We start from the raw sequence: 15,767 nt of genomic DNA on the forward strand, positions 1-15,767 counted from the left end.
GACTCACATTTTTAGCCAACTTGTTATTGCGCTCATACGCTTTCATTGTTGAATGAAAGAAAGAATAAATAGTAACGAATAAAAGCAGGTACCTAGGCGAGCAACCATTCCGATGGTAATACGAGGAACTGCTAAATAAGTTCAAAATCTTGATTCGCTTCTTTGCTCCATAAACTTCCGAATGAGAAATTTAAATTAAACGAACCCCTAAATGGAAATTAAAAAAGAAAAATGTTTTAAACTTGAAAACTCAGCCGATAACGGCAGATGTGTTAAGTTGATAGCGACAAACGTCCAAGATGATTTTAACGAGAGAATCAAGCCGATCCGATAGTAGTAAATGAAGAGACGACAACGGCCACCGATAAAAAACGCTCTCAGCCACAAACTTTTCCTGACTAGATAAATTCTGAGATCGTTGGTTTTGCATACGTACGTAATTTACAAATCGAAACAAACATATAAACAACGATTCACAAGCTTTAAAAAAAACAACTCTGAAAATTTCATCAGATTTTATGTTAAAAAAAAACTATTTACAACAGCAAACATCTCTTCTTTCTCTCTTCGATTTTTATTTAATTAAAATATAAACATTTATTTACATTTATATAAAAAAAACAAACTTTCTCACAATCAGAAAATTAAAAGTGAAAAAAAACAAAAATTAAAGAGCTGCCCCCCTGTTATAGGTGATTAGGCAGTCGACGATATCCATCTTTTGCCGCAGGTTGTCGACCTTAACATCTAGATCCGTGAAAATTTTATTCAGTAACTCTACGATTTCGTCTGCCCTCGAGGTGCCATTTTCTTCCGCCATCGTCACTATACTTTCGCCGTGAAGCTAACAAATTTTAAATTAATTAAATAAGTAAGTAAATTAATTATTTATTTATTTAATTAATTCATTGATAGATAGATAAGTAAATAGATAAATGTATTGTATTGCATATCGATTAACCAAAATTTAGAATAAAAAAAAGAACATCATATTAAATAATTATGAATCATATCGTTAAATTATCATCCCATTATCATTAAACTGCTATTGAAGTAAGTGTATTTTTTAAAAGAATAAAAAAAAAAAATGCAAGGAGATCCCAGCAGCCTGTGTCACGTACACCGTGTGTGTGTGTGTGTGTGTGTGTGTGTGTGTGTGTGTGTGATGCGTTCATTCATGTGCGTGTTGTTGTCGCTGCCTCTGGGAAAGACTAAACAGAGAATCGTAACAAAAAAAAAAAAAAAAAAAAATTAAAAATGTAAATTAAAAAAATTACAAATGTAAATTAAAACATTCGGAACGACTCACCTCAACGAATCTATCGAAAATCGCATTGCAGATTTCAAATTGGTTGTTAGAAGAGAGCCAGGACCTCAAAAACAGCAGAAAACAAACTAGAATCTCAGCTCTACCCCCAAAATCTAAACTCATACAGCGTAGTTCGGCGTCAATAGAAGAGGGATATAGAGTTAAGAAGTAGTCTCTCACATCGTCATCTGTGCAAGAAAATTTTTGTAAGTTTCCCTCAAAATTGTAATGTAACGTGTAAACTTGTGTGCAAATTTGTAATGCGTCAGCTTGTAATATTGTTTAAACGGTAACGAGTATTGTGGTTCTTTTGTATAGTGTATCTATGAAGTGGGTGTGTGTATGTGTGTGGGTCTCTTTGTATTGTTTAATTTATGATACGTAGACATGTATATTGCAACATGTGAATAATTTAAATTAACCCATTAATTCTATGAAATTACTTGAAAAAATATACCATTTAAAATATCTTAATTTGATTTAATAAACCGCGCAATAAACCACAATAAACTCACCAGCGAATGAGATTATAACAAACATCATTTTTATAGCGCGTAATAAAATATGTGGGAAAAAACTCACAAATCTTCAACAATGTATCGTTGTTGTTGTCACTTGGGCCTTCTTGCATGGCGTTTAAACACTCGTTCATCTTGTCCAGCAGTGTTGATTTCATGGAAGTGCTGATTAACTTTTAAACATTTATTATTATTATTTTTATTATTATTATTACAACGATTATTATTATTATGATAAAAAAAATTCGGTGAATGAATGAAAAACAAAAAAAAAGAATTAATGAGTGAATGATAACTAATGAAATAGTGAACGAATATTGGAATAAACGAATGATTGAGTAAATGAATGAATGAATGAATGAATGAGCGAACGAATTAGTTAAGGAATAAACATATAAATAAGCAAAGGAATGGACGCAAAAAATATACTTTTTTATTTTTTATTTTAGATTCATCCTTTAGTTCCTCGGGTTTCTCAAACTCAAACTCCAAACCCTGCTTGGTGGGCAGGAAAAAAGGAGCCTGTTTTGGCACCTTCAGAGCCTCTCTGGGTGCGTTTTTCTCCTAAAAAATTTAAAAAATTTGATAAAATTAAAATGGCTTCGTATTTATTGGATGATCAGACATTTTTTTGCTGACATTCTCATGAAAATCATCAACAGAAAAAAAGCAGTCAGCGTAAAAAGAAGGACGACAAAGTGTGATAGGAAGCAGTGAGATCAAAAAAAGCAAGCGTTAAATGGAAGATAGTAGCAAGTCCTCAAAGCGCCACCACAGCCACCACCATCACCACCACAACCACAGATACCACCGCCATCATAACAAAAATAAGCAGCAGCAGCAATCAGATCAGCAGCGAGGCCAGCAACTGCAGGATCAAAAGCTGCCTGACCAGCAGTTATCAGAACGGCAGTCATCGAAGAAGCAGTTATTAGAACTGAAGCTGCCAGAGGAACAGTTGCCAGAGCAGTGGCTACATGAACCACAACTAACCGACCAGCAGCATCAGCAATTAGAAAAGCAGCAGTTACCAGACCAGCGACAGCAGTTACCAGACCAGCCACAAGAGCCACAGTGCCAGCAACAGCAGTCACAAGATCGGCAGTTAAATGAACGAAAACAGCAATCAGAGGTACAAAATTTAGAGGACCAACTCGATGACGAAGAGAGCACCCTCTCGTGTCTCGAATGTTTGAACAACAGCGCCGCAGCTCAGAAAATTGACGTAGGCAAGCATTACAAAAAGAATGAACGGTTGAATGAAATTGAACTGAAACAGCAACGAGCAAAATTAAAAAGGAGGCCACCGAGAGCCTTACAACAGCGAACGTACCAGCAAAACCACACGAACCATCCCCAAGATGAGAATCGGCAAGAATTATCTCCGCACGCAGAGTGGCCACAAATAAAATACTACATACCCTGCTACACATGTCTCAACTGCTGCCCGCATTACATCAACCTCTACAGTACGAACGTTAACCTAAAGAGAGAGGAGCAAATGCAAGTGTGCGACTTACTAAAGGTATACAAATACTGCAATTATGAAGGTCTTTGGTCCAACCTCTTCTGCTTCCCTTCCTATACATACAACAAAATTATCGAATTAAGAGGGGAGAAAGCACGCGCTGAATCATCTGCCGAGCAAGCGGTGAAAGCGGAGGTTCAGGAGCAAAAGAGAACTAACTTTAAAGATTACAAAGTACAATCATACGTGGACCTGCCAAGTGTTGCTACCCACTATCCAATCAAGCCATCGAAGAGTGTAGCTGTTAGGAAACTTTCAGTAACCAGAGCCCCACTTATTCCAAAATCCACATACTTTCCTGTTAAGGGTACCACCAGTGTTGTCGACAGGAAAGTTTCCCCGCCAAAAGTTTATGCAGTCAAAATGGCCGATGACAAATTCAAAGACAAAAAATTTAAACTGGAACCAAGTCAGCAAAAAACGACCGGCGTAAAAGAAATAAAAAATGCCAAAGAACCAACAATTGAAAGGGAAATGAAATATGAACCTAAAATAATACAAACCCCAACGTGCCAGCAAAGAACTTGCGGACCTGATAGAGTTATCCCACCATTCAAAGGAGGAACCCTGTGTCAGTACAAGCAGTACAAGCAGTCCTTAACACCAACACCTCCACGAGACGATCCTTACAAAGTTTTCCCAAGCGCCAAAGAACGATCAAAATCTGAAAAACCACGAGGTCCTACAGAAAAAGTTACTCCGAGTAAGGTAACCAAAAATTTCGAGGTTGAAAGTGAAAAAGCACAAAATGGGGCAGCGTTAAAAACTCAAGCGAAACCTCCAACTCCCGCTCCAGCCACAGAGAGTAAAGAACAACACGGAGGGAAAAGAGGAGCAGTCACGATTGTGTCGAAAAACTTGGAAGAACCACAAAAACTACCTACCGATTGTGCCAAACCGATCTATGTTAAAAAGGAGGCGACAAATTTTTACGACCAGGTCTCAAAAAACATCAATAAACCTGACGAAATCAAATCCATTATCAAAGTCACTGTCGTTGAAGAAAAAAAAACGCCGATAAAATTTCAAAACGATAATGAAAGAAAATTGAATGGAGTAGCCAAAAAGTCTGACATTTCGGCGAGTGTAACCGAAAAAAAAAATTCAAAAGCTAAAGAGGTGGACAAAAATAAAACAGTACCGGATGTTGAAGTTAAAGAAAAATTCTCCCCTGAACCACATCATGAAACTAAAGAAAAAAAAATCCCCGAGTTAGAAATTGTGAAAGAAAAGCCCATTGACCATAAAGGCGATATGAAAAAAAATAAAATGAAAGAAGATGAGTTGGAAAGAAAATTAGAGAAGGAAGCTTACAGCGAAACCATGGACAAACCAATTCCAAGTATAGAAACTAAAAGTACACCATCTTCAATATATAAAAGTGGGAGAATTTCGAATGAAAAAAGAAAATTACCTGGGAACGATAGTAAAATCGTAACAATAAAGGATGAGAAACCCGAAAGAATATTCCCGAAAGGATATAAAAATAAAATGGAGGATGAACTTTCGGACAAAGAAACTGTAGCTTTGTATAATGCTGGCGGTGGATACAAACAAAAATCTCAAGAGAGAAGAAAACCCAAAAAATCATCCACAATTCTGGCAGCAAGCGAAAGTGGCGTTATAAAAATATTAGAAGAAAGGCATTTGAGAAATTTATCGAAACTACCAAAAAATGAAGACTTAGAGGAGCAACTTGCAGATGTTGACACCGGCAAAGAAAATGATCCGGAGGGGGCATTTGAAAAAAAATTATCTGAAGTACCTAGTGGTAAAATAAAATTTCAAATAACTATAGATAAAGAAGCTGTTAGTCAGTTGTTAGGAGAGACTAAAAAAAGTACTAGCAAACAAAAAACTCCAGAAAAAAATATTAAAAATGAAGAAATTGCTTTAGAACAAAAACCAAGATATGAATCAACAAGTGAGGAGCTGGTTGAAACAAAAGATATGCTCACGCCGAAAAGGGTAAGGAAAAAATCTACGGAGACAGAAAAAAGTAAAAAAGATCAAAAAACAGTGATGGCATCAGGTATTCGAGATACATCAAATAAAGACAGAGAAATGATGGCCAGAGAAATTATGGCTGATATTGAAAAACAAGGCATGGGAGAGCTGGATACGTCAGATACGCAGTCAGATGAAGTTAAGGATGTAATAACCTCCGTGGCAGAAGAAATAAAAAAAATAAAAATCCTAAATTTGAAATTGCCGATGGTCCAAGACCAGCTGTTATCATTCAGAGCGACGACCAACGACGACACAACCAACACATCTGCAACTAATGAAAAATCATCATCTGACAAACCAGACAAAAAAGGCACAAAGACTTCAAAAAAAATCCAAAAATCGTCAAGTAAAACACCAGCAGAAAAATCAATTCCTGAAGATGATACAAAGATAACGCCAAAAAATATTCCTAATGAACAAGTTGCCAGCAGCGTGACTGATGCATCGGACCCAACCAGCCTTAAAATATTTTCTGCAGAAGAAAATGTTGAGTTTCCCCGCAAAAATAATTCGAGTATGGACACAGAAAAAACAAGATCAGTTTCTCGTCGATCGACTTACGGCGAAAAGGATATACCTCCGGCTCCCATAGATTCGAACGAGGACATGGCAACGAGATTGAGCAGCAAGCAATTGAAATGTGCTGAGATTGAGATAGAAATCAACAACCAGGAAAATTTTAAGATCGATGCCCAAGTAAAAGAAATTAAATCAGAGAAAAATGACAAGATAGTTTTAAAGTTTGAAATCGAAGAAAAAAATGTTATTGGTCAGAACGAACAAATGAAAGAGGCAAACAAAAAAATAGCAACAACACGAAAGGAGGAAGCGCCTGTAAAATCGCGAACAGGTGAAAGAACTATAGCACCGGACGATAAAACATTAGCTGAAGTAACGAAAAAGAAAGTAAAAGCAAAACTCTTTGAAGAGGAAACACAACCAGCAATGGAAATGACGGAGATTGAAAAAAAGGCTGAAATACCTAAAAAAGAAAGAAGGAAAGCAGAAAATGACAATGACACAGGTGGAACAACAGCAGTGAAAAAACCTTCATTAAAAGATCATGAAATTAAATTAGACAGTAACAAAAAAAGATCAATAGAAGATAAAAGGAAAAGTGAAAATGAAGAATTTCCATTCCATTCCAAAAAACAACAGAAAAAACTAAAATCCACCATCGACGAACCAGAAAAACAAGCAAAAGAATTGCAGAATAAAATTATCAAAAGTCCGTCCAATCCAGTGAAAGAATCTTATAAACAGACCGGTGAAAATTGAGAAAAGAAAACCGCTGAACTAATCAAAGTAGACACAAAAACTAGATGAAACTGACCTTTCTAAAAAGCCAAACAAGCTGAAGAAAAACGAAAGTGAAAGAGCAACAGAAGACATCCCTATTGAAATAAAAGCAGATATTCAACGGGAAATGTCCATGAAAAAACCTGACAAACAAATAGATGAAACCAAAAATTTAGATATGCTACTAGAAACGTTTGAAATTACTAGAAAAAGAAAAAAAACGAAAAGAAAGGACAGTGACGAACAAACAGAAAATTCGTCAGAGCATGATATAGAAGTAAAACCAAAAAAATCTAAAAAACAAAGACAAGAGGTAGATGCCATGAAAAGTATTGAATCCTCAAACGTTTGGATGAAATTCGATGAACAAGAAACAGCGGAAAAAGCAAAAAAGTCAAATAAAAATGAATCAGAAATTTTTGAAACTGAGAAATTAGCAGATGAATTAACAGCAGAAATTGTTGGAGATAAACAGAGCTCCACAAAAAAACCTAAGAAGAAAAAACTCGAGGAAGAAGAGGACATAAAAGCTGTTGAATCGTCCACCATTGAAATGAAATTAAATGAATCAGAGATTACTAAGAAAACGAAAAAGTTAAAAAAAACTGAAAGTGATCGACCTGAAACTAAAAACCTACTAAAGTTGGCGAACGAATTGGCAACAGAAACTGTTGAAGGGCAAGAAGGGGTTGTAAAAAAATCGAAAATAGAAATAGGCGAAGAAGAAAATATAACTTATGAAAAATCGAACGATATGAAAGTGGATGAACTAGCGATTCCCAAAAAGGAGAAAAAATCTAAAAAAGTTGAGATTGAAGCATCGACAGCCTCGAAACTAGCAGATACGTCGCCAAAGGAAGATGTTGAAGTGAAAAAACTACCTGCGGTAAAATATAGGAAAAAAAAAGATGATGACTTGATAACTATCAGATCATCAACCACAGATTCAAAGTCTGAAGATTTCGAAATGAAAAGAGTAAACCAAGGTAATATCAGCGTAGTGGTAGAAATTGTTGATGTTCCACCACCACCCGAAAAACCGAAACTGGATGAAGATGTAAAAAACACTGAGACATTAAATATGATAACGGACGAATCGGAAGCCATGAAGAAATCAAAAAAATCGAAAAAAACGGAAAGTGAAAAAAAACCATTTAAAAAAATGCCACTAGACGTTGTTGACGATGCTGAGCCAGGTTTCAGTGTAAAATCTAAAAAACAAAAATCAGAGGAAGATGCAAAAGTTATTGAACCAATGATAATTGATTCGGCACCTGATGAAGCAGAAGGTTCAAAGCAAGTGAAAAAACCAAAAAAGAAAAAACGTGAAGAGATTGAATTGAATGCCAACGAACAATTGAGCATTGACACATTTCTTGGTGAAACAGAAACTACCAAAAAACCGAAAAAGTTGAAAGACGTAGATAGCGAGAAGCCTTTAGAAGATTTGCCAGTAGAAACGGCTGTATCTCAAATAGGTCTCCTTAAGAAGTCGAAAAAAAAGAAACAAGAAGAGAATGTAGGAATTAGTGAACCACAGAACATTGATACGATTTCAGATGAAACTGATGTGATAAAAAAATCGAAAAAATTAAAGGACAGAGAGAGTGAAAAGCCATTTGAAAATTTATCTATTGACACGGCTGATTCTCAACCAGGCTCACCTAAAAAAACAAAAAAAAAGAAACGTGAAGAGGACGTGGGAACTAGCGAACCACAGAACATTGATACGATTCCAGAAGAAACCGAAACTACCAAAAAACCGAAAAAAAAGTTGAAAGACGTAGATAGCGAAAAGCCATTAGAAGATTTGCCAGTAGAAACGGCTGTATCTCAAACAGGTTCACCTAAAAAGTCGAAAAAAAAGAAACAAAAAGAGAATGTAAGAATTAGTGAACCACAAAACATTGATACGATTTCAGATGAAACTGGGGTGATAACAAAATCGAAAAAATTAAAGGACACAGACCGTGAAAAGCCATTTGAAAATTTATCTATTGACACGGCTGATTCTCAACCAGGCTCACCTAAAAAAACAAAAAAAAAGAAACGTGAAGAGGACGTGGGAACTAGCGAACCACAGAACATTCCAGAAGAAACAGAAACTACCAAACAACTGAAAATGTTAAAAAACGTAGATAGCGAAAAGCCTTTAGAAGATTTGCCAGTAGAAACGGCTGTATCTCAAACAGGTCCCCTTAAAAAGTCGAAAAAAAAGAAACAAGGAGATAATGTAGGAACTAGCGTACCACAGAACATTGATACGATTCCAGATGAAACTGGGGTGACAAAAAAATCGAAAAAATTAAAGGACACAGACCGTGAAAAGCCATTTGAAAATTTATCTATTGACACGGCTGATTCTCAACCAGGCTCACCTAAAAAAACAAAAAAAAAGAAACGTGAAGAGGACGTGGGAACTAGCGAACCACAGAACATTCCAGGAGAAACAGAAACTACCAAACAACTGAAAATGTTAAAAAACGTAGATAGCGAAAAGCCTTTAGAAGATTTGCCAGTAGAAACGGCTGTATCTCAAACAGGTCCCCTTAAAAAGTCGAAAAAAAAGAAACAAGGAGATAATGTAGGAACTAGCGTACCACAGAACATTGATACGATTCCAGATGAAACTGGGGTGACAAAAAAATCGAAAAAATTAAAGAACACAGACAGTGAAAAGCCATTAGAAAATTTATTTATTGAAACGGCTGATTCTCAAACAGGCTCACCTAAAAAAACAAAAAAAAAGAAACGTGAAGAGGACGTGGGAACTAGCGAACCACAGAACATTCCAGAAGAAACAGAAACTACCAAACAACTGAAAATGTTAAAAAACGTAGATAGCGAAAAGCCTTTAGAAGATTTGCCAGTAGAAACGGCTGTATCTCAAACAGGTCCCCTTAAAAAGTCGAAAAAAAAGAAACAAGGAGATAATGTAGGAACTAGCGTACCACAGAACATTGATACGATTCCAGATGAAACTGGGGTGACAAAAAAATCGAAAAAATTAAAGAACACAGACAGTGAAAAGCCATTAGAAAATTTATCTATTGAAACGGCTGATTCTCAAACAGGCTCACCTAAAAAAACAAAAAAAAAGAAACGTGAAGAGGACGTGGGAACTAGCGAACCACAGAACATTGATACGATTCTAGAAGAAACCGAAACTACCAAAAAACCGAAAATGTTGGAAAACGTAGATAGCGAGAAGCCATTAGAAGATTTGCCAGTAGAAACGGCTGTATCTCAAACAGGTCCCCTTAAAAAGTCGAAAAAAAAGAAACAAGAAGAGAATGTAGAAACTAGCGTACCACAGAACATTGATACGATTCCAGATGAAACTGGGGTGCCAAAAAAATCGAAAAAATTAAAGAACACAGACAGTGAAAAGCCATTAGAAAATTTATCTATTGAAACGGCTGATTCTCAAACAGGCTCACCTAAAAAAACAAAAAGAAAGAAACGTGAAGAGGACGTGGGAAGCAGCGAACCAAATAACATTCCAGAAGAAACCGAAACTATCAAAAAACCGAAAATGTTGAAAAACGTAAATAGCGAGAATCCTTTAAAAGATTTGCCAGTAGAAACGGCTGTATCTCAAACAGATCCCCCTAAAAATTCGAAAAAAAAGAAACAAGAAGAGAATGTAGAAACTAGCGAACCACAGAACATTGATTCGATTCCAGATGAAACTGGGGCGACAAAAAAATCGAAAAAATTAAAGAACACAGACATTGAAAAACCATTAGAAAATTTATCTATTGAAACGGCTGATACTCAAACAGGCTCACCTAAAAACACAAAAAGAAAGAAACGTGAAGAAGACGTGGGAACCAGCGAAAAAATCAAAAAAAAGAAACGTGAAGAGGACGTGGGAACTAGCGAACCACAGAACATTGATACGATTCCAGAAGAAACCGAAACTACCAAAAAACCGAAAATGTTGGAAAACGTAGATAGCGAGAAGCCATTAGAAGATTTGCCAGTAGAAACGGCTGTATCTCAAACAGGTTCCCTTAAAAAGTCGAAAAAAAAGAAACAAGAAGAGAATGTAGGAACTAGCGTACCACAGAACATTGATACGATTCCAGATGAAACTGGGGTGCCAAAAAAATCGAAAAAATTAAAGAACACAGACAGTGAAAAGCCATTAGAAAATTTATCTATTGAAACGGCTGATTCTCAAACAGGCTCACCTAAAAAAACAAAAAAAAAGAAACGTGAAGAGGACGTGGGAACTAGCGAACCACAGAACATTGATACGATTCTAGAAGAAACAGAAACTACTAAAAATCGAAAATAAAGGAAGAGAAGATATAAGAACTAGCCTACTACAGAACATTGATACTTTTCTAATTGAAACCGAGAACAATGACAAACCGAAAATAAAGAAACAAGAAGATGATGAACGAGAATCCATATCATAGACCAATCCTAAATACCTCCCAAGAGCCAACAAAAAGAAACAATTCACCGTTGGTCAGCTCTCTACATTCATTTTTTTTTCGCTTTCATTTTTCTTTACAACCATTTTTTCTTCACATCTATGCATTGAGTTTCATATCATAACAAAACAAAACAAAAAAAGACAATATCAGGAAATCTAGAATGACAGCACCACCCACCTTTATAAGATCGTATCTCGAAAGAGACAGCCATCTTAATTCCGACAAGTTACTCAGTGTCACCATTTTCCCTAACTGTCCTAACTTCGTTGTCGTACTACTTTCAGTTCTTTGTTTCTCTGGAGAAAAAAGACAAAGAAAGATAAACGGTTTTATCTTTATGATACGTAGAAATTAATTTTATTTTGGTATACAGTATTATTTTTTTATTTATCAATGTTCAATTTTTTAATTAATAAAAATAATAACATTTTTTTAGAGAGAGAGTATTAATAATGAAAAAGAAGCATTTTATTCCATAGGTAACTTTATAAGGTAATAGCATTGTGCGCGTGTGCATGTGTATGTTATGTGAGTGTGTGTACGTGTATATGTGTGAGTGTGTGTGTGTGTGTGAGTGTGTGTGTGTGCATCATTATCATCAGAGTTGTTGTTCATCAGAGAATCATCTTCCCAGCCACCATGATAGTCAACCGCACTACAGTCATCATAACATCATCACCATCATCTTCATCACCATCATCATCTCACCTCCGAGATTGGCACCACCACCACCAACGTCATTATCATCACCATCATCGTAATCATCATCATCACATTTTGTTCTTGGGAGTTCGAGAAGTTCGACTACATCACCAACTTTACCCTCGCTAACGTCTAGAGAGTTGGTCGCTGTTAAAGATGCTGGAGCGTAAAGGCTTTTGTTGTACCATAGATATATGCCTGGGAGAAAAAAAAAATCTCATAGACGAAAAGTGCAATTAAGTAAAGATTGAAATTTTATCAATTTAAAGTGGAGTTGAGTGCAAGTAGGATGATTAAAAATGGAATTAAATTGGAAACGAACGATCTAGAGTTGCGTTAAGTTTGTCTGGAATTGAACGAATGAATTAATTAAAAATAAAATTAGGCAATAAAAAAATTTAAATCCAGTTGGAATTAAAGTATAAAAGTGGAATATAATTAACCACGGAATACAACAGTAATTAGTCCTTGAAATAGCACTCGAACAACGTGCAATGTGGCCAAAAGTGTTTAGCAATTGAAAGTTAATAATATTTAAAAGTGGAATAAAATTACAATGAAACAAACTTACCCAGTTAAATTTGATTAACTAAAATTAACTCAATTAGCTAGCTAATTAACAAAAGTGGGGTTAAAAAAGTGTCTAAAAGTGAACCTAAATCGTCGACGTGAGTTGTGGCCAACAGCTCGTCTGTTGGCGACATGGTGATGCTGGTGGCCGGCGTGTGTAGCTGGAAGATGTCCAATAACCTGGTGGTCACGTGATGGTGATATTGATGATGATGGGGGTAGAGAAGATGACGATAGTGGTGACGATGATAGTGATGATGGTGGTGGTGGTGGTAATGATGATGATGATAATAGTGCTTATTATAATAATGATGATGGTGATGATGATGGTGGTGGTGGTAATGATGATGATGATGATGATGATAATAAAAAGGATGACGATGATAGAAAAGATGACGATGATAGTGATGATAATGATGGTGACGATGATAGTGCTGATTATAATAATAATGATGATGATGATGATGGATAATTGAATGGAGGAAAAGTGGCAAAAGAAAGGCGACGAACGAACTAACACAGATGAATAGAGGTCAAAGACCCTGATGCAAGAATCCATACACGCCGTCACCAGCCACCTACCGCCCCGCGCAAACGTCTGCGTAATTAATTAATTAATCAATTAACTTATTAACTGATCAATTAACTGACGTTCTAATAAACCAACAGACACCCACAAACACGCACACCCACAAACACACACACCCACAAACAAACAGACACACGCCCACAAACACACACACAAACACACACCGACAAACATACAAACAAGCACACACACACAAACTCACACACCCACAAACACAAACAAACACACACACAAACCCACACACCCACAAACACACACATCCACACACCATGTCAGTGACGTCATTCTTATGACCGGAAATTTTTCTAACGACTTTCTTACTCTCGGCGTCGAGTAGAACCAAGGAAAAATCATTCAACGATATCGCCAATAGGTTGCTGTATAAATAATAATAATAATTTGAACTCTTTTATTATCGCAGAAGACATAAAATCAAATCAAAATAGATAAAATGAAATAAAATGTTAATTGTTAATATTGTTATGCACGATCCTCCCGTGCTCCTTGCCAAAGGTAAGAATAATAATAATAATAATAATAATAATAACAATAATGAAAACATCCTTTTATTTTTATTCCAAAACATACATTGCAATTAAAAATCTAAAATAATAAAACTTGTAATGTAAATTGTATAGATATCCTACAAGGCTCGCCGTACACTTTAAATGGGCACAAAGAGAAATAGAATCAGCATTAAATTTCGTTCAAGTCGTGTTCCTATCGCAGTAAATTGGGTAAGACGACGATACTACGGAGTTAATTAAACTTCCATGAAAAGGGTCAGACCAAATAAAATTAATTGGTCTGGGTACATAATAATAATAACAATATTAATAATAATAATAATAATGATGATGATGATAATAATAATAAATAATAATAATGAGAACATCCTTTTATTTTCTAACTCCAAATATCAATAATGAAATAATTTAATAAAATCCTATTATTAATCTAAAACGCTCGTCACTGCAAGTGGGGTACATTTGACGTGACGTCACGAGGGTCCGAGACTTCTCCACAGAGCTCTGAAGTCATTTATTACCATGTCCAGTCGTCTCAATCATCGTCTTTTCAGCCATAACAACGAAAATCTTCATCGTCATCGCCAAAATCTAGATTCCCCCCTTACCCTAGAAAAAAAAGAACCAAACAAAGACTAACTTATTTCTATTCATGATGGCCATGCGCGGTGTGGCATGGAGAGTTAGGGACTGGACGAACTTCTTACCCTTGAAAGTCCAAAACTTCACCCCCACCTCTCTAGCCATTGTTATGGTCGTGCTGTTTAGGTCGTCCACGAAGACGCCAGTAATGCAGCTTCCGTGTGCTGTTGTCGGTGTGGTTGGTGGTGATGTTGTTGTTGGTGGCGATGGAGACGATGGCGATGAGATGAATGATGACCACCATACAAAGGTACATCAAATCAACAACCACAACAACCCTCCAAGCAAGCTCCGCCCACCTAAACGTTTGGAACCCTCGTCGCCATAGCAACCTCTATGCAAACCAGACTGCATGTTAAACACGCTGACCCGCCCACTAGAGAAACCGACCAATCCGAAGTTTCCGCAGGCTGTCAGGCAAACGCACTGCGAGATGTGATTGGTTGAGATTTTTTTGATGAATGTATGGGATATTTGGGATATATACAATATATTTGATGAATAAATGAATAAATATGTATGTATGTATGTTTATGTGTGTGTGCGTGTATGTATATGTGTGTGCGTATGCATGTATGTGCGTGTATGTATGTGTGTATGTATGTATGTATTATTATTATTAATTGTATTTATACAGTATTCGTTTGAAAAAACCGTCCCAGGCGCTTCAGTTATTAAACGCTATTAAGGGCTGAGCAGAACAGGTTCTCAGCTGTCTCTTAAAATGACTTAGAGTGAAATCAGCACTGTGCAAAGTATTTGGAAGGCTATTCCACAATCGTGGTTCAACGGTAGCAAGGCTTCGAGATCCAATCTTGAGGTTTGTCTCTGGCTCAGACAAAAAATTGGAATCAACAGACCTCAATTCATACTTTGACAACTTTGATTTTAACCGATCGATTATATTTTGCGGTGCAACATTATTCAAAGACTTATAATGAATTAATACACATATTTTAAAAATAATTCTCAAACATATCAACCCACAACCAATGCGTTGCCTCCAGTATTGTATATTGTACATATATATGCATGCACGTATGTGAGCACATATGTATGTATGTTATGCATTTTGGTTCACGCATTCATTCTCTCAAAATTAGATTAACTACAACAGCATTTTTTACGGAGTTTCAAATCAATTGATTAATCTCCTTCTTCATTCAATTCAAATCGTGCTGCTAAGATCTAAGTAAGAGGGTCAAAATACGGATGTTTGTATGCATGCATTATTATTATTATACAAAAATTTATACAGCGCTTTTTAAAACAAAAACTTCTCAAAAGCACTTCACTCACCACTTCTTAATTTACTTAATAAAATACTTAATAAAATAATACTTGTTTCACCGCAGAATATTTTAAGAACAATTGCCTCAAAGGAATTGAAAACCGGCATTTCAATTTTTTTAACTCTGAACTTCACTCAACTGAGTCTGCATTGACTGATGTTGCATCAGAGAGGTTTGCAACTATGGATGGTCAAAATATCTCAGCTCTTGTCCTTGCCCTACTCGACGAGATTGCAGCATTTGATTGCGTTAATTATGCGATTTTATTATGGAAACTTGAAAATTCTTTCGGAGTCTCAGAAGTTGCACTGAAATGGTTAGAATCATATCTTT

General features: G+C 36.0%; 1 protein-coding gene across 1 annotated transcript in view; it reads right to left on the reverse strand.

The window, feature by feature from the left end:
• Positions 1-1,306: 1,306 nt before the first annotated feature.
• The window catches only part of HELRODRAFT_104619 (hypothetical protein), a gene marked incomplete at its 3' end in the record, with an annotated part of 19,510 nt that continues 5,049 nt past the window's right edge, over positions 1,307-15,767 (reverse strand). Inside the window, exons 10-18 of the mRNA XM_009033817.1 lie at positions 14,442-14,568; positions 14,141-14,306; positions 13,242-13,350; positions 12,903-12,982; positions 12,470-12,564; positions 11,849-12,012; positions 11,290-11,406; positions 2,244-2,391; positions 1,307-1,551 (exon numbers count right to left, since the gene is read on the reverse strand). Of these exons, the coding sequence (XP_009032065.1) occupies positions 1,307-1,551; positions 2,244-2,391; positions 11,290-11,406; positions 11,849-12,012; positions 12,470-12,564; positions 12,903-12,982; positions 13,242-13,350; positions 14,141-14,306; positions 14,442-14,568 (1,251 nt within the window). The remainder of the gene's footprint in view (positions 1,552-2,243; positions 2,392-11,289; positions 11,407-11,848; positions 12,013-12,469; positions 12,565-12,902; positions 12,983-13,241; positions 13,351-14,140; positions 14,307-14,441; positions 14,569-15,767) is intronic.

Source organism: Helobdella robusta (assembly GCF_000326865.2).
Source record: "Helobdella robusta unplaced genomic scaffold HELROscaffold_99, whole genome shotgun sequence".
Classification (NCBI taxonomy): domain Eukaryota; kingdom Metazoa; phylum Annelida; class Clitellata; order Rhynchobdellida; family Glossiphoniidae; genus Helobdella; species Helobdella robusta.